This window comes from Mus pahari, chromosome 4 (assembly GCF_900095145.1).
Source record: "Mus pahari chromosome 4, PAHARI_EIJ_v1.1, whole genome shotgun sequence".
In the NCBI taxonomy this organism is placed as follows: Eukaryota; Metazoa; Chordata; class Mammalia; order Rodentia; family Muridae; genus Mus; species Mus pahari.
The window spans coordinates 133,973,121-133,991,980 of NC_034593.1; the positions used below are offsets into that span (position 1 = coordinate 133,973,121).

Here is an 18,860-nt window from a genome sequence, read left to right on the forward strand (position 1 = left end):
TTGAACTCTGGGCCCTCCTGCTGAGATTACGCATGTGTGCCATCCTGCCCAGTTTATGTGGCACTAGAGATTGAGCCTTGAAGTTCATGCATGCTAAGCAAGCATCCTGCCAATCAGCCTCAGTCCCAGCCCCAGTCTTTCTTTTTGAAGGGAGGAAGCCAGGTGGAGGTTTTCCTTAGGGTGACCAGGGACATACCCAGGCTTTCTATTGGCACACACCAATCACCCATTTCTTTTACCTACCAGTCCACAGCTTCACCATCTTCATTTCTGCATGAGATTTCTGGTGCCCCCAGGACCCCAGAGAGTGCAAAGAAGAGCAAAGAAAGAGCTGTTCTTAGAGGCTTTGCTCTCATTTTCTATCCGTGGCCTTCATTCCATGCAGGAGACTGTGGAGTCGGAGTGTCAAGCTGGCTTCCCTGCCGGTTCTGTTCGCTTTTGCTGTTCACTGTTTGGGCACAAACAGAAGAGGCTGAGTCCCATGTCATCTGATGGTTCTGTCACAACATTCCAGTGTGACTCTGAGAGCCTTTGTGCTCAATTGTCGACTAGTTTGCAAAAGTCATAGAAAAATCTGGAGGGAAAGGGGTATTTATTCAGCTACCTATGTACTTAACTCTTTGAAGTGAGTTCAATACTGTGAAGTGCTTGAGAAAAGGAATTCCTGATAAACTGATGTTGAGTGAGGTGTATTCTGTGCTTCTTTTCTCTTCTAGTTGACTATCTGTAAGTGTAAATGCATGTAATTCATACATTAGCTAGAAATGACAAAACCTTTGCTTTCTTAATAATTAGGATCTGTCTTATAATAACCTATATAATAGGTTAATAACCTACAATAATCCCTGTCTTTAAGGGAATAACTTCTAAACACTATTCTGAAGGTTGCTTCAAACTAAGAGCAAATTCAATTGAGTTTCAGCAAAAATGTTGACATATCTTCCACACCCCCTTGGTTCTGACCACTCAGCGAGGTACTTGGCTTTGAAAGGCCTTTGTGTCTCACTGTCCACTATGCAAACAGGTCAGTATTGATCGCCTACTCTTCAGGGTTAAATAAAACCCGTTACCAACCTCTTTTCATTTCACACCATTCTCTCTCATTCTTGAAACCGAACCTGAAGTTAAAGACTAAGGGAAAAATGGCCCATTACCATGGCGACTATGGAAAGGTGAGCCACCCCACTCTTGAGAGGAGGGAAAGGTAGATAGATCCACACACATCTGCAAGTATTTCTTTACTTTTCTCCAATCCACACTCAGCTGTCATGCTTAGTCACTTCCTGCCTGGGAATCACAGTGGCTCTGCTCTGTCTCTCTATGATTATGGACTCAGATGGGAGTCATCTTGGAGACCCAGAACAAACCAGAGCCCTGAAGATCGGCCACTTCTATGAACTAGCCTCGCCAGTATTCTTCAGGACTGTCGTTTGTAGGAAAGGAAGGGCTTGTGGCTCTATTTCTCCTAAGACAGAGGACCAAGGAGTGCTGTGGACCCACCGACAAAACTGATCTTATCTGTGTTACCCACAAAAGAGCAGAATTCTGGGCTTTATCTTAAATGGTCAGAATCGGGTTCCTTCCAGCTGGGGTCAGAAATCCAGTGTGTGTGTGTGTGTGTGTGTGTGTGTGTGTGTGTGTGTGTATGTGTGTGAAGTCTGAAGTGAGTGAGGTCTGAAGTCCATATTGGATGTTTTCTTCAATCATTCTGTCTTAATTGTTTGAGGTAAGGATTTTCCCTGACCTGGCGTTCACTATCTTGGTTGGGCTGGCTAGCACATCAGCCTTAGGAATCCTCTTACAGGTGCTTGCCACAATGGCCAGGCTTTTAAATGTGGGCTCTGGGGGACTGAACTTGGATCCCCGTGCTTGGGTGGCAAGTACTTTATAAACTGAGTTATCCTCCAGGCTCCCAGAACTTATACTTTAAATGAGTTTATTGGCAGTGCAGGTTCATCCTAAAATTTCAACCCACCGTCCTGAGACTTGACTGACGTTCTAATCCAGCAGATCAACAGCTTTCTACGAGAGAGCTGTCAGAATCATGTAAATCAACAAACATTTTCTTACCTTTCCTGCTTTTTGATTTATAGGTTATAATAGTGTTCAGGAAAAACAATTTCAATCTCTGTGAATGATAAAATATTCATTGCAAGAAGTTTAATTTATTTTAAAATGAAAAAAGTATCATCCACTTCTTTTATCTTAAGAAACGTACAAGATTGGGCACATCAAGTGCAAGCTTTGTCCAATCATGTTGAGAACATAAGCAGCTCGTTTTCACTTCCGGAACCTAACGGCAGCTTTGTGATCAGGGTAGAGGATAATTCTTGTGCTTTCCTCCTTGCCGTCCACACATCACAGTGCTGGGCTCGTGACATTTTAGTAAACGACCCTGAAGTGTTAGCCAAAGCTATCCTTACCTTCCTGCGAGTGGGACCGAAGGACATCTGTGTTTAGGTTTCATTTGCTAAATCCAATTTCATTTCAAGGTCCGGAAAGACGCTTTTAATAAACTTTCTTTTTTTGGTGTAGCTGACTCTATCATGTGGGCTGTCTGTCAACAACACTCCTTATGTAACTGCTTCGCTGTCAAACACTGTAACTGGCTGTTGAGTTTACAGCATGGCCCCAACTCCATGTCAACCTGTCCTTTTTATTCTCTCTCTTTTTTCTTTTTACTAATACCAATGAAGTGACATTATAGAGAGAAACCTGAGGTTTGCTGACTCAGGAATCTGAAAACAGGACAGAATAGTTTTCATGATGTCCCTTGCTTCTGAAGCCAAGCTGTATATACTTCAGGGTCGTTTACTAAAATGTCATGAGCCCAGCACTGTGATGTGTGGACGGCAAGGAGGAAAGCGCAGAAATTATCCTCTACCCTGATCACAAAGCTGCCGTTAGGTTCCGGAAGTGAAAACGAGCTGCTTATGTCCACAGCTAAGGATTTGTAAAAACAGTAGAAATTGCTTTCTTCTCCATGTGACCAAGTAAACCGGGAAGAGCTCCTGGCTTGGAAATAGACTGACCTCGTGTTTGTTCACCCGGAGATTCTGAGAGATTTGAGTCCTGCTTGTTTAGAGGGCAATTCTTCCTCTCTCCCATCCTTGTATGTTTGCATCGTTCAAGAGCCGCTCTCCAGCCCCAGCTCTTGAGTCTTTACTTGGCTTTTTGCATTCTCTAGAGAATTAATCTGTTATGTAGTCTAACTCTCAAAAAATAACCAATCCTTTTTTTTTTAAATTGTGTTCAATAGAGTCTTATCTGATTAATAACCCATTACTAGAACCTTTCTTTTTATCCATATGTCTATATGAAGGATGCTTGCACATGTGTAGGTGCGTGCGTGCGTGTGCACACGCACATGCACATGTGCCCTCGTGTGTGCAAGTGGAGGGGATCGGACTCCAGCCATTGTGCTTGGGTGTGAAGCACTTCTGAGCCATCTTCTCAGCTTCCTAACTTTATTCCCCCCACATTAATTTTTCAAATATTTGCTTGTTATTTGCCTCATGCCCAATCATCTATTCCTCTCAAGATATCTTTCTACTGGTGTGTACTTTTCATTTGTGGCTGTAGTTTATGTTCCTTGCAAATTTATCTGAGAAATGGCTTAACCAGCTTCTGTGGCTGCTGACTTGGTCTGTGAGGGCTCCCGTGAGCCAGGCTGCTGGCTTTATTTATGCTTCTGAAGTATGGTTTACATCCCGTAAAATGTATCTGTTTAAGCACAGCTTTCTTTCTGAGCAGATTTTGCAAGTCTTCTGATAGACCGAGAAGAATCTAGAATGCGACAGGCTGAAGGAAAAGCTGATATGTGCCTGTTGTGTGAGCAAAAGCAGGGGCTTTGAATTGTTGGGGGGAAAAAAAAAGAGGCAAGACGGGCAAATGTAGAACAAAGAAATGCTCACAAGGGGTGTGGCTAAGGAAAGTGTCACCAGGGGAAGAGGTAATCACTTGTATCAGTCTGGTTCCAATCCTCCACGATGCTTTGCAACGCCAGTTCCTTCTGGAAGCCTTCCTTAATCTGGCTTTGGTGTCCCTACTACATGTCCCCAGAGCTCACTCTACTGTTTGAGTAGAATGATCAATCCAGTTGAGTGATTAATGTTTAGCATAATTAGTTAACACAATGTGTCATGACTGACTTGTTTCTTTATTGAGTCTTCTCCTAGAAAGTGGTGGGGAAACTCTTGTGGGCTAAATCTGGCTCACTGGTTGTTTTTATAAATAAAGTTTTACTTGTACACAGATGTGCCCAGTGGTCTGTGTATTGTATTTAGTTTCTCTTGTGCAATAATGGCAGAACTGAGTTGTTGGAACACAGCCCGAGAGGCCCAGAGTATCCACTATTTGATTTTTCACAAGAGAACAACATTTTATCGGAACACTTTTCCAAAAGCAGAACACTGTCCGCCTTGTCTACCCTTCCATCTCTTAGCATGGCAAACTGCTTTGTCAACTCCTTAGTGCTAAGTCAACGTAGCTCTAGGAATTCATGGAGTAGATGAAGTGAATTTTCAAACTTCTGTTTGGAGTAATAAGGACCTTGGAAGGATGAGCCTGGAAAGGTGGCTCGGTGGTTAAGAGCTCTTGTTGATCTTAGAGAGGACCTGGGGTCAGTTGGCTCACGGTGCTCTGGAACTCCAGATGTAAAGGNTCTGATGATTTCTTCTGACCTCTGTGTCAGGCATGTATGTGGTGAACACACATGCACATGCACATGCACATGCACATGCACACGCGCGCGCACACACACATACACAAGCACACACACACACACACACACACACACACACACACACACGCGCGCGCGTGTGCGCACTTGTGCTCAGGCAAAACATTTGTATGCACAAAATAAAAACACAGAGCGGATTAAGCCTAAGGCAAGACATCAGCACAAGAGGGTGTGTGGTATTAGGGAAGTGCCACCACAAGTCAGTTCATCCCTGTGTCTGTAAGTCTGCAAGGCAGCTGCACGGAAGAGAAGCAGGCAGCCTGCATCCCATGCTGGCTTCTGTGTGGTTCTCACATCACTCCTGGCTGCAGTGGTCTTATCGGGTGGATGTCATTGTTCACCTTGAATGATGAATGCCTGCAGCTGAAGGCACGATGCTTATCTGCTCCAGAGGGGTTGCCTTTCACTTCTCCTCGTGCTGACAGCACAAATACGCCCATGTCAACACAGTCCATCTGAGTTTGGAATCCCCACTGTTAAAAGGGATGGTAGTGGAAGAGACAGCTTGGGGTTTTAATTTCTGCCTAAGACAGTCCAGTCTCAGCCCCCAGTCTGTGCCGTGTGTAACTTTGGACGGCTTCTTTCACACGGATGAGCCTGTCCATGTTAAACTACTGATTTTTTTTGGGGGGGGGCAGCTCACAGAGTTGTTGTGAGGAGTAGGAAAGATGATGTCAGTCCCAGTGGGTAGAAAATTAGATGACAGAACGCTATGTCACTGAGTGTCTGGTAGTGGCCCATCCCCTTCCTCTATCAGTGTGTTCTTCCCCTCATTCATGAAAAGACCCGGAGGGGATTGACAAGTAGACTGAAGGGACTGTGACAAAGGGTTAAATGCTTGGCAGCACATGGCTCTCATTTTGACTTTCTATCCCCTAACAGTGTGTCCTGAGAAGGCAACCTGACTGGCTCTGATGTCTTCCTTATTCAGTAATGACTATAAAATGTACTTCGTAAAGCTTTTGTGAAGATTTAGAGGAAATCATACACATGAATTTCCTGACATGCATCAGGCCCTCAATGCACAGTTATTGACCTTATGTTATTTCCAAGCTTAGCCACTGAGAAACAGACCCTTCCAGTGTGTACAGACCAGCAGCATCTCCTTCCAGGCAATTGCCTGTATTAATTCTGTACGTGAGCTTTCCCATCCTTATTCTAAAAGTCCCTGGGTCCCTTCTTCCCAGATTCCTGTCCTGAACCTTTTGGGGAAGTGGCTGGTAGGGTAGTTAGTTCCTCCCTTGTCTCTTCTCATGACAAGTAAAATACAAATAGCTGAGTGCCTACAGTTGGAGTCTCAGTGAGCTAACAGGTCACCCTTTCTTTTCACCATGGATGCAACGAGAATTGATTCTTCTCTTGAAGTATGGCTTGAAACATCCTTTAGGGTCAACTTTAAACAGAGTGCACATCTCCTTTCTGAGTGTTAAACCACTCTGCAGAATCACACAACAGGACAGCATCCTTGTGTAGTTTGTAGATCCCATGCTACAAAGCAAACATAATGCAGTCTCTCTCTCTCTCTCTCTCTCTCTCTCTCTCTCTCTCTCTCTCTCTCTCTCTCTCTCTCTCTCTCTCTCTCTCACACTCAGATACACTGCTTGTGGACGTTGTACATCGTGGTGCGGAGCCTAGTGCGCACCACGATGTACAACGTCCACAAGCAGTAAACTCAGATACACATGTATACACACATTCACAATACTACACACACACATACCCACACACAAACACTGTCACACACACTATATACAAACTGTTAAACACTCACACACATTCACACATACACTACACACATACTCACACACACTGTCACATACACTGTCACATAAATTCACACACATACACACCACCATCACCGGCTGCTTCTAACATTGTCTCTTCTTATTCTAACATTATCACTTATTCTTCCTATCATTATTGTGTATTGTCTACGAAGGTGACACATTGATCATATAAGTGCTTGTCTTTCTCATATTACGTCATCGTTCCTTCCCCTCTGTGAAGATCTTATATTTACAGATGCCAAAGAAAACATTCAAGGAGGGAGAAACCTGAGTAGAGAAGATGAAGACTCTCCTTGGCAGATTTCAAGGAAAGAAAAAAACAGAGAGGAAAGGAAGGGGAGAGAGGAAGGGCAGAGGGGGAAGAGGAGAAGAGACGGAGACTGAGTTCCTTATCCACAATTCTTACTTGCCACACTATAACTGAATTATGGTATTTAGATGCAAAATGGCTAAGGTTTTTTTTTTTTATCTCTCTTAGGTAGAGATGGTCCTTATATTAGTTCTAAGACCCGAGAGAAAATGCTAGTTGTTTTAAATCGATAAAAATCTCTTCCTGCTTTGCATAAGATTATCCCAGTAGTTTTCCTGCCATCAAATCTTTTCCTATAAAGATCAAACCGACATGCATGCTACAGCCACCTTTACTTTTAAACGTTGGACAGAGCTGACGTTACCAACAGCAGCAGCAGCTTCAATCCAAGTGTCTTCCTTTGCCCACAGGGTAAAGAGGTTCAGGGACTGAAGTATACAGCATAGTAGAAAGACCACGGAAGACGGAGCACTGGAAGAAGCTACTAAATAGGGCTCTGTGGGAAGGAAACCAGTGTGCGTATTAGACGGTTCTGCTCTTAGGAATCTTGCCAGACTATTGCAATTTCAGATAACATCTAACAAGAGAGAGTTCCTGTTGGCTCCACAAGAATTTTTCTTTCTTTTATTGTCTGAAAATGATTTGAACTCCTAAGGTCCGTAAGCCAACCTCAACTTTTTCCCCTTCACAGAATTCTTATTTCAAAAAGCTTTACTTCTCTTTTGTGTATTGAGTGCTTTGTTTGCTTGCATTTCTGTGCACCATGTGTGTGCCTGGTGCTTGCAGAGATCAGAAGAGCTCACCAGATCCTCTGGAATTGGAGTTAAGATAATTGTGAACCACCATGTGGGTGCTGGAAACCGAACCTGGGTTTTTTTGAAAGAGCAGAAAGTGCTCACAACTGCTCAGTCACCTCTCCTACCCTGACTAAAAACTGCTATAAGGAAAACCTAGACACATGAGGGGAGCACTTCCTGCATGCTTCCATCTTCCCTAGGCTCATGTGGGGAGCACTTCCTGCACACTTCAATCTTCCCTAAGTACACGTGGGGAGCACTTCCTGTATGCTACATCTTCTTGACACTTGAGGAGAACTTGAAGCTTGTTAGGGTGTCTTAGAACTCAAAACAATTTCCCCTGTTGACCTAAAAATGACCTAACTTTCCTGAAATAGTCTGCCAGTGAAAAGCCTTGTGTCTTGGACAAATCATTGGTGTCAGTGTACGGGGCACCACTGAATGCTGTGTCAGACGTGGAGAGGACCTGCTCTAGCCTACATGATCCAGCGCTGGGAAAACTTAGATGCATGCAGAGAAGAATAAGGGAAGGTACGTGTAAGCCAAGCCTTAATGCTTGGTGACTACAGTGCCCTGAGTTCAAAGAGATGAGCCATGTTTTAGGGAAAGGAAGGACTGGTAGGTACTAAGGAAGACAGGGCATTCCAGGAAAAGGGGGTGGGTGTTGACTGGTAGAGAAAATCACAGGAACCTGAAGTCAGTTCCTAGTTGTGTAGCTAGAGAAAGGAACCTGTTTCCGCCTTCTTGCAATTCTAGAAAGTATAAAGAATCCCCTGGGTGTCTGGTCCATGTCGCTTCTAACATGTAAATGTTCACATTTTTAAATGCATGGTGGAATGTGCAGAGACCAGGGTACATAGCACTCAGGCAAAGGAGAATACTCACTTCATATAAACAGTTTCCCTCGATGTGCCTACTCAGTTAGGAATCACTCAAACCTCAGTTCATATCGATGAGGATTTGTTTTATCTGTAGATGTGAATGGCTCAAACTGGTGTGCGACACTGTCTCACCATTGCTGTTATCAAAGGGAGAAGCAGAGCAGTAATGGAGCTGGTGTCAAAGCATTGCAGCTATCACATTTGGTCAAACTGGCTGCCAGTCAGCGGTGCTGGCTGACTCTGATTACCGCAGGGCAGCCGTTGTGCTGAGCAGTTCCTTGAAACCTCACAAGTACACATAACAGGTGCTGTCATTACCCCATTTTATAGATATAAAAGGAAAGGGATTAAAAAAACCAAACAAACCAAAAGCACAAGACCCAGTGCTTGCCCAGGTGCGGAGGCAGGCAGTTAGTTCAGGCTCTGACTCCAAGGCACTGTTCTTATCCCCGACGTTACTGCCTCCCTGATTCCAGAAGGTCACATACTCAGAATGACAAATCTCTTTCATGCTGTCTCAGGGCTGATGGTAAGATCCAAGAGGATCAGACTGAGCAAAGCCACACTAACTGTTTGGGCCCCACGTTGCACAGAGAAATGGTTCTTAACATTTCATGGGCCGTCAACTCTTTCGTAATGGAGTAAAATCTGTGAGTTGTGTGCCCTAGGAAAGTCCATGCCTGCTCTCACTAGCAAATAAAGATTTAGTTACATCTTCATGAAATACACAGTTCTGCCTAAAGAGCATCTACTGGGTACTCAGGAGTTTTCACTGACTTGAGACTTAGAAGCTCTGAAGCTGTTATGACAACCAAACCCCCTTTAGTGCAGCTAGAAGTAATGCCATTTACAAACTCATTGTAGACACGGACATTGAGATGAGTCCTTTGAAATCTCAGAGGTCTTGCTAACATTATTTATAGACAGTTCACAAGTCTGAGCCCCTGTACATTTCAAAACCCATCCAAGAAACGAGGTTTGTCTTATACAGAGCCTGGTCATAGTGTTACTGTGGGACGCAGTCTCTCTCCATTTGTGGCTTTGCTTCTTAAGTCATACAAACCTGAGGAAGGACCGTGCAAGGTATGGATATCAGTGATGACAGAAATTCAAATCAGGCCATGGTTACCTGAGGGGAGACGGTTGGAAACAGGCCCTCTCTGAACAGATATCCTTTGATCTTACCCACCTGGGCTTTGGTTTGGAGTGTACCTTCATTATTTATCTCTATCTATAAGGACCCTTTCATGCAAAATTGGGCAAGCGATTACTGTTCAACAGTGATGATTATAAATAACATTGAGCACACATTTTCCAGGCACCTGCCTGGCTGCTTTATGGTTTTCCTTTGTACTTCTTGAATTGATTCTTAGAGGGGACATTGTTATTATTATTCTAATCATATAGGTGGATAAATTTACATCCATTTGGAATTAATGGTAGTTGAACAAAGACCCCTCACCAGGACTCAGTCAAAGCCCATCCTTTCCAAACGATGCCCTTTGTACACACTAAATAGTTGCCATGGCTGTAGATCTCTACCAGCATTGTACACGGTGGGGTTCCAACACTGACTTCCTGTTCTTTGGCTACAGAGCTGGGGGAGAATGGCCTTAGTTCTTATGCAGGCTATCATCTACCGACTCTCTCAGGCATTCCATGATAGATTTGGTGCCCCCACTTCAGGTTCAATGGCTGTGGTTGTTTGAATGAGATGTCCCCCATTATCTTGGGCTTTGACTATGGGTCCCAGTGGCTGGTGCTGGCGGGGGAGTCTACGGAGGTGTGGCCTTGCTGGAGGAAGTATGTCAGTGGAGGCAGGCTTTGAGAGTTTAAAGACTCATGCCATTTTGAATTCACTCTCTCCATTTCATGCTTGCTGTTCAAGATGTTAGCCCTCAGCCTCCTCCTCCTCCTCCCCCCCTCCCCTGCACCCTGCTGTTCCACCTTTGCTTGCCATTGTGGACTCTTACCCTCTGGAACCAAGTCAACTATGTCGTCTATGAGTTTCCTTGGTTATAGGGTTTTAATCACATCAATAGAGAAATAACTAAAGTGGATGGTTAGGTCCTTCTGAGTCTCACTCCTTTCTCAGTAAACTCAGTCAGTTCAAGCTCGCACAGGCGTCCAGCTTCCTGAGACAAGGCCTTGCTGTGTAACCCCAGCTGGACTTGAATTAATGATCATCCTTTCTTAGCTGAGATTGTACGCAAGCCCTCTGACACCTGGCTGATCTTACTCAGCAGCCCTGCCCTCTCTTGCTCATGTCCATTAAAAGATTGTGGGCTGAGGATGGCTGCGTTCTACGTGGATGCTATTGTATTATCAATGTAAACACTTTGTATCATGGTCTCTCTCTTTACTTCCTTTTTTTTAATTAATTAATTAATTTATTTATTTATTATATGTGAGTACATTGTAGCTGATTTCAGACACACTAGAAGAGAGCGTCAGATCTCATTACAGATGGTTGTGAGCCACCATGTGGTTGCTGGGATTTGAACTCTGGGCCTTCGGAAGAACAGTCAGTGCTCTTAACCTCTGAGCCATCTCTCCAGCCCCCTCTCTTTACTTTCTACACGCCATTCTGTCTTTCTGGGATTCTCCCCCCTTCTTGTTAATTAATTGACTGGTGTGTGTGTGTGTGTGTGTGTGTGTGTGTGTGTGTGCGCGCGCGCGCGCATGCGCGCGCGTGTGCAGCATGCACACTCACACATGCTATCATGTGTGATGGTCAGAGGACCACTTGTGGGAGTTGGTTCTCTCCTTTCACCACGTGAGTCCTTGAAGGCCACCATAATTGGTGGCAGGTATCTTTATTTGCTGAGCCATCTCACCAACCATAGGCTTCTCTTCTATGGCCAGCCTTTGCCTGTGATCTTAGGTTTTGATTATCAGAAGGCCCACCTTCCTGTTCCTGTTTTCTCAGGAAAGGGACTTTTTTTTGACGGCATCAGAACTGAACCCACTCTTCCTGTCTTGGAATCTTTCTAGTGTTTTCATTAGCCGCTGTGTGTCATCAGGCAAGCAGAGGAGGTGGTTAGTAGCACTATCCATTCATTCATGACACATTTATCAAGCTCCTATTTAAGATTCAGGCAATGCACTGAGTGCCGGAGTTGCCATGGTGACCAACACAGAATTTTCTCCTGCTTTTCCTAGTTTTCCTAGTTTATTGCTTCAGAATGAATCACGCACGAGGAGGTACTTGCAATACAATTTGATAAAGATTCCGAGGCAATATCAAATATCTTGACAATACATCAAAGGAGCCACCTACTCCATGTTTGAAAGGCTAAGACAGATTACCTGCAGGAGGTAACACTGGAGACATGACAGATGCCTGGGAGAAAATAAGGCAGGTGAAGAGGTTGGTAGTCAGGGAGGGAGAAGGAAAGGGAAGCTTGAAAGGATAGGTGCAAGGTGCGAGACAGAGAAAGTCTCTGACCCACAATGAGTTCAGAATGGCAGCGTCAGAGTTGAGGTGAGAACTAGAGATGGTATGTGGACTACAGGCTCTGGAGTCATGTCTTGTGTCTGCTGGGTACCTGGTGTTCTCACAAGCCAGGCTACTACGGCTTGAATGTGTAATAGCAGAAGATGGAACTGAGGAATGGCATGCTCCCATAAGATGGAACTGAGGAATGGCATGCTCCCATAAGATGGAACTGAGGAATGGCNTGCTCCCATAAGATGGAACTGAGGAATGGCGTGCTCCCATAAGATGGAACTGAGGAATAGCATGCTCCCATAAGATAGAGATGATTTATATGCTCAGAGACTTTTGGATCTGGCCCATCACCATCCAAGCTATCACAGGAGCTCAAGCATCCAAGCCCCTTCCTCCCATTGGTAGACTCCCCAAAGCTCGGCACACTTTGGTGTTAACAAGTCAATATCCTTAACCAACGTTGTTGTTTCTGCTGCAGCTACATTCAACTGTCTGGCAAGGCCACTGTTGCCGCTAGAAACAAAAATGGCGCTTGCAGAGTCCCCAGCCACCTGACACGACGGTGGTGGTTATCCCCATAGGTGCAAATGTCACTGAAGCTCAGTGACATTCAGCCTCTTGTCACAAGCCACCAGGCTAAAAGTGGCAACTAGAATTGGGTCTGGACTGATCCCAAAGCTATGCTAACAACATATCAGGTTCTCCTTCTCTGCCACCAATGCAGTCTTTTAAAGAACCTTGATATTTCTTATTTCATATCTCACAGTAAGTCATATTTCTTTAACACGGTCTTGTGCATCTCAGGCTGACCTTGACTTGCCTAAGTGGCCTAGAATGACCTTGAACTTTTGATCCTGCTGCTTCCACTTCCCAAGTGCCACAGTGGCAGGCGTGCACCACCATGCCCAGTCTATGTGGTACTATGGATGAATGGAACTTAGCACTGTCTTCCCACTGAGCTACATCCCCAGGGCCTTATTGATACTTGAAGATGTTCCCAAAGGTTGGACCAAAGGCTTTGGGGTGCATCTCTAAGAGTCTCTCTCCTAGATAGTCATGACTCAATCCAGACATGCTGAACCCCTGTATATGTCAATGAACAAAAGCTTGCCCCAGCTGGCTACCTCTCCAGAATGTAAGACAGCCTCCCATGCCTCATATTCTTTAAATAACAATAATTTTTGATGTTGGCTAACGCCTTTAAATTCTCCTCAGAGGAACTGGTGACATAGGGACTTTTAGGCAATCCCTAGCATCCTAAACGAGAGCAGCAGGAAAGGTTTCCTGGCATTCTACCCAGACATATGTGCGCTGTGTGTGCACTGTGTGTGCTGTGTGTGCGCTGTGCACGCACTAAGTGTGCGCTGTGTGCACTCTTAGTGTGCGCTGTGTGTGTGCTGTGTGTGCGCACTGTGTGTGCGCTGTGTGTGTGCTGTGTGTGTGCTGAGTGTGCACTGTACATTGTTTGCTGCTTGCTTTCATGTTTACTACTTTCATAACCACCTTAATGCTCAATATCCATGCTAAACAGCTATCCAGTTTTACGACTCTTTGCTCCTCTCATAACACCTAGCAATACGTCTGGTGGATGCTGCCAGCTGTAGAAATGGATGTGTTCTCCTGCTAAGGCTCCAGCTCCAGACACTGGTCTTAATGAATAAATCACCGTCCTCTCATTAAAGGCCTCTCCCTGCAGTCAGATGGCCCTGGCTCTGCACTGCTGAGAGTATTCCTACCCTATCACCAATCACCCATCTCCCTTCTGGCAGCAAACTAAAAAGGCAATTTTCAAATTGTTTCCATTATCACAGAGCATTTTCTCAGAAACATCACTTTTTAAAAAATGGATGTGGGAGCATTAATACAGTCATGGAATTTTCTAGAAGAAAGCTGGTTTCCATGGTGGCCACTATATAGTTTGGAGCTAACAGACCAGCTTATGTATATAACTTTGCCTTTACAAACCAAGGGAAGGAAGGCAAGCCACTCCATCTTTGTCCATGCTCTGCAAGATATCAATCCCTACAGCTGCTACAGGGACAGGTCACGTGTTACAGAAGGGATGTAGCTTTGGCATACGAGGTTCAAAAATTATTATCAAGAGAGGTTGGACAGAGGCTCAGGGGTTAAGAGGATATACTGCTCTTGCAGATGACCTGAGCTTAATTCCTCAAACCCACGTTAGGTGACTCAGAACTGCCTGTAGCTCCAGCTCAAGGGACCTCACACATCTGGATTCCATGGGCTCCTGCATCTCTGTCTGTCCTCAGGGTGATCATATACCCCAAAAGGGAGGAAGCCTCTTTTTCCCATGAAAGACCAGTGTTCAAAGATCAGGCATGATATTGCTTTCCTAAGTGTTCTGGATCTCACCTGTTACAGTTGCCTCATAAAATGAAAAGTGAGAAAGACTGCAGCTGGCACGTTTAACTTCCCCTAGTCTTCCTCAATCAGTTGGTTATATTTTCATTACAGAATGACGAAGTGGAATTTGTCCGAACTGGCTATGGGAAGGACATGGTCAAAGTTCTCCATATTCAGAGAGATGGAAAATACCACAGCATCAAAGAGGTGGCGACGTCGGTGCAGTTGACTCTGAGATCCAAAAAGGATTACCTACATGGTGATAATTCCGACATCATCCCTACAGACACCATCAAGAACACTGTGCACGTCCTGGCGAAGCTCAGAGGGGTATAATCACTCTTAGATGCTTGCTACTTCCTGATGCAAATTCAATGCGAGCTCGCGTGGGGGCGGAACTTGCTTTTTTAAGCTCTCATTTCCTTTTAACCTATTTTTGCATATATGCCGTTTTTAAATTTTTCCTTTTTACCCTAAGTTTTTCAGGCTTACAGAAAAGCTTGCTCCGTATTATTCCTTTAATTTACTTCATTAGTTAGGAGAAGAAGCTCCAGGGTAAATAACTTGTTACCTCATGTTGGAATAATGGGCAAGTCAAGGTCACGGGAGGATTTCAAACTAAACTTAATACATTTCTCACGGGTTTCTTGACTCTCCATCGCTTTTTGAACGTGCATTTGTAGTAGAAAATGCCGTTGTTATACCACTCAAGAGAACATTGATCATAAATAAGATACTCTACTTATCGGCAAAATCTATTGTCAAATTTTGTGTCTTGTGTTTGAGGTTTTTTCTTTGCTGTAACAAAATACCCCATACTCTAGGATGTGGGGGGCACAACTTAGGGTGGGAAGGGAGTTTATTTTGGGTCATGGTTTGAGGGTAGAGTCCACTGGTTCTCAACCTTCCTAATGCTGTGACCCTTTAATACAGTTCCTCATGTTGTGGTGACCCCCAACTATAAAATTATTTCGTTGCTACTTCATAACCGTAATTTTGCAACGGTTATGGATCTTAAGGTAAATATCTGATGAGTGAGTGCTAAAGGTGTGGAAGCCCACAGGTTCCATTATGTTTGGGAAGTGGTTAGTCACGTCGGCACTCGGGGAAGGCAGTTAGTCCTGTAGTCTGTAGTTAGGAAGCAGAGAGATGAAGCCGGAGCTTAACTTGCTTTCTCCTTTTATGTATTCTCTGATCCCAGGAGATGGGATGGGCACACCCACACTCAGGGTGGGTCTTCCCACTATGGAAATGCTCAAACAGACACACCTAATGGTTGACTTTTTCTTTGGGAACGCTGCAGCCTATTTGCAAGGCTCATGAAAGGACCCAGTATTACAAGCACACTGAGAAAAGATTCAGGAATACAGTTCCTTTGGGTTTACCCACTGACACCTCCTTTCACACGAAGCAGGTTTCTGAGGTGGCTTCTCAGTTATGAGACTGGCTGCTCTTCCAGAGGACCTAGGTTCCACTTCTAGCCCCAACATGGTGTCTCACAACCATCTGTAGCTCCAGTTCCAGGGTATCCAACACCCTCCACTGGTTACCATGGCACCAGACATGAACTTAGTACATAGACATGCATGCAGGCAAGACACCCATATATGTAAAATAAAAATAATAAAAATAAATAAAAGTAATAACAGGATAGAGTTTCCTTGGGATAGAAATCTATGACCCACCCCAGGAACAGTTGAGAAAAACCAGGATCGGGCTATTTTATCTCCTTAGATCCTAATGTTGTGTTTCTCTCCTTGGGAGAAACAACTCATCAGGGAAGAGCTCCTCTCACCGCAGCCCTCTGGTGCTGATGCAGGAGGACTGCCAGGAGCTGGATGTTTGCCTGGCCTAAACTCTGAGGTTTATCTTAAACAAGCACAACACAACAAAAAATACTTTAAGCCAGAAACAAAGGTTTATAATCCTAGGTGTAGACAGAAGGGTCGTGGGTTCAAGGTCAGACAGGGTTGTGCTGTCAATGAGCCCCAAACTCAAAATAAACAAAACAAGCAAACAAGCCGAGTCTCTTAAATAAGATGTCTTTGATCACGAGTATTTCTCTCTCTCTTTCCTTCTTTACAGATCAGAAACATCGAGACCTTTGCTATGAACATCTGTGAGCACTTCCTCTCTTCTTTTAACCATGTCACCCGAGCCCATGTCTACGTGGAAGAAGTCCCCTGGAAGCGATTTGAAAAGGTTTCATCATTTATGTTCTAGTTTAATAAAAGAAATTGCTAGCATGGCTTGTGCTAGCATGGCTTGTGCTAGCGGGGTTTGGGCTGGACTGTGATTGGCCACAGCTCTGTCCTCCTTTTCAGAATGGAGTGAAGCACGTCCATGCATTCATCCACACTCCGACAGGAACGCACTTCTGTGAGGTGGAGCAGATGAGAAATGGTAAGAAACCAGGTTCTCCGCTTTATTCTTCAAGAGATGGCAGGTGTCTTTTGTTGTTTTGTTTGTTTTGTTTTGTTTTGTTATTGTTATTTTTGACCCTAAGCAATTCTTTTTCTTAACATGGAGGAAAACTTTAAAGAATTTGTAAATCTTTTACATCTGAGAAGAGACTATACCCTATGACTTTGGATTTTACATTACAAGCTTATCTACTTTTGGCTGAAAGATAACAAATGTGGTAATTCTTTCTATTACAAAATCCAGAGTTTGAGTGGTGGAAATTGTCTATTACCCAGTTTTGAAGCAAAATACTGGAATTGATAAGAATACAAATGTCTATATTTTGTAACCAATGTTTTTGGTACAGTGTCATGATACTGTCCCAATGATCCAGTAACTAATATATGAAATTACTAATGTTTCCCTGACATCTTATTTGCATAATGAAATACAAATAGTATTATAATCTCTTTAAAATGAGTCTCATTTAAAATAGCAATGACCATTATATTATTCTATTTAGCAAGAAATTTACAATTTAGCTGGGCGTGGTGGCACATGCCTTTAATCCCAGCACTTGGGAGGCAAGGGCAGGTGGATTTCTGAGTTCGAGTCCAGCCTGGTCTACAAAGTGAAATAATTAATCTGATCAAATAAGGCTCCTAAAGCTGGTGTCCCATTGATTTGTTGAGCTCATGAGAAGCAGAATTAAATAATCTGTTCAGATTTGGAGCAAGGAACTTTGAAGCCTAGAGGCAAAGATGGCGGCAACACTTCTATCTGCATAAGAGACTCTTTAGTGACCATTACAGAGTCAGTGTCAACTCTGAACTTTCCTATTTCTAGTTCCTTTCTTCCTTTTTTAGCCATTATTCTTTCTATTTGAATTAAATCTAGATCTAGTTAAGGGTATCTCAGCATTTGAATAAAATATAATATTATAAAATATAAAACTATTATAGAAGAAATCAAAAAGTCATATTGAACCAAAAGGACAATTTTGATCCCCAAATGCCTAGTCACAGGAGTGACACCCCCGACAGAGCTGTTCTCTGAAACAGCACAGACATATTCTCCATCTTGTCTTCCCTCCCTGCCTTCTTCTCTTTCCTCATTCTCAGCCTCTTTTCTCCCTTCCTTCTTTCTCTATGTGCGATTTTAGAGACAAAAAAAGGGGAACTTTTTTTTTTAACTCACAGGCAACATTCTCCTACTTAATCTACACTAACTACTGTCATGAAATTAGAGTCTAAACCAGCTCTGATTAACTCTGCATATAATTTTAAAGTTTTTTAGTAGTCACTTTAGGAAACCAAAGAGAAATGAGGGAAAATATTTTTAATAATAGATTTAGCTGAATCCAAAAATGCTATTTATGGAATAAATACTAAGTCATTTTCATTTCAAAAAATAAAGTCTCTAACATGTAGCTATGCAGTATGAATATCAGGTTTCTAACATGTAGCTATGCTGTATTTTCAGTACAGCTTCAGTCATGTTAGTCATGTTTCAATGTTGGCTAATGGCAGGTGGCTGGAAGCCACCATATTGGTCAGCATAGCTCCCAATTCATGTTCACAAATGTTTGGGAACTTAGCACATTCTTGGTCCCATTCTTCAACCCCCTTTCAAAGACTTGAAATGACTGGATATATCCACCTGAGGAGAGCCGATGAGAATCAAATCCACCTATGGAAAGTTCTGGTGTCATTCACTGACGCTCTATCCACTGGGCAAGAAGACTTTGCTATCGCTAAAGACGGTAGGTGAGGAGATGCACAGAACTCTCCCTAACCTCAGAGAACCTAAGGTAGATTTCATTATTGGACACAGATCTCGAACAAAGTCCTTCCACATGATGGGCTAGAGACCATAGTGGAAGGATTAAGAGGCATCCTAACAGAACAGAGACGACCCAAAATGCAACTCTTCCCAGGGTAGCTGTAGTTATTGCTTAGTTTGACAACAGAAATGCAGAGGTCTGTAATGGTCAAGTGAGTGAGTGAATGAGTGAGTGTGTATGAGCATATTTGTGTGTGTGTGTGTGTATGTGTGTGTGTGTGTGTGTGTGTGTGTGTGTGAGAGAGAGAGAGAGAGAGAGAGAGAGAGAGAGAGAGAGAGAGAGA

General features: G+C 43.7%; 2 protein-coding genes across 3 annotated transcripts in view; one reads left to right on the plus strand and one right to left on the minus strand.

The window, feature by feature from the left end:
* The window catches only part of Dnase2b (deoxyribonuclease 2 beta), a 35,609-nt gene that overhangs the window by 15,585 nt on the left and 1,164 nt on the right, over positions 1 to 18,860 (minus strand). The window contains exons 1-2 of one of the 2 annotated variants that reach the window (XM_029537770.1): positions 2,424 to 2,476; positions 244 to 448 (exon numbers count right to left, since the gene is read on the minus strand). In XM_029537770.1, coding sequence (XP_029393630.1) covers positions 244 to 356 — 113 coding nt within the window. In that variant the 5' untranslated portion in view covers positions 357 to 448; positions 2,424 to 2,476. Of the gene's footprint in view, positions 1 to 243; positions 449 to 2,423; positions 2,477 to 18,860 lie in introns of those variants that run through there. The other variant, XM_021196601.1, reaches the window with a different exon arrangement.
* The window catches only part of LOC110320533 (uricase), a 34,045-nt gene continuing 16,264 nt past the window's right edge, over positions 1,080 to 18,860 (plus strand). The window contains exons 1-4 of the mRNA XM_021196604.2: positions 1,080 to 1,172; positions 14,443 to 14,661; positions 16,417 to 16,533; positions 16,656 to 16,734. Of these exons, the coding sequence (XP_021052263.1) occupies positions 1,143 to 1,172; positions 14,443 to 14,661; positions 16,417 to 16,533; positions 16,656 to 16,734 (445 nt within the window). The 5' untranslated portion in view covers positions 1,080 to 1,142. The remainder of the gene's footprint in view (positions 1,173 to 14,442; positions 14,662 to 16,416; positions 16,534 to 16,655; positions 16,735 to 18,860) is intronic.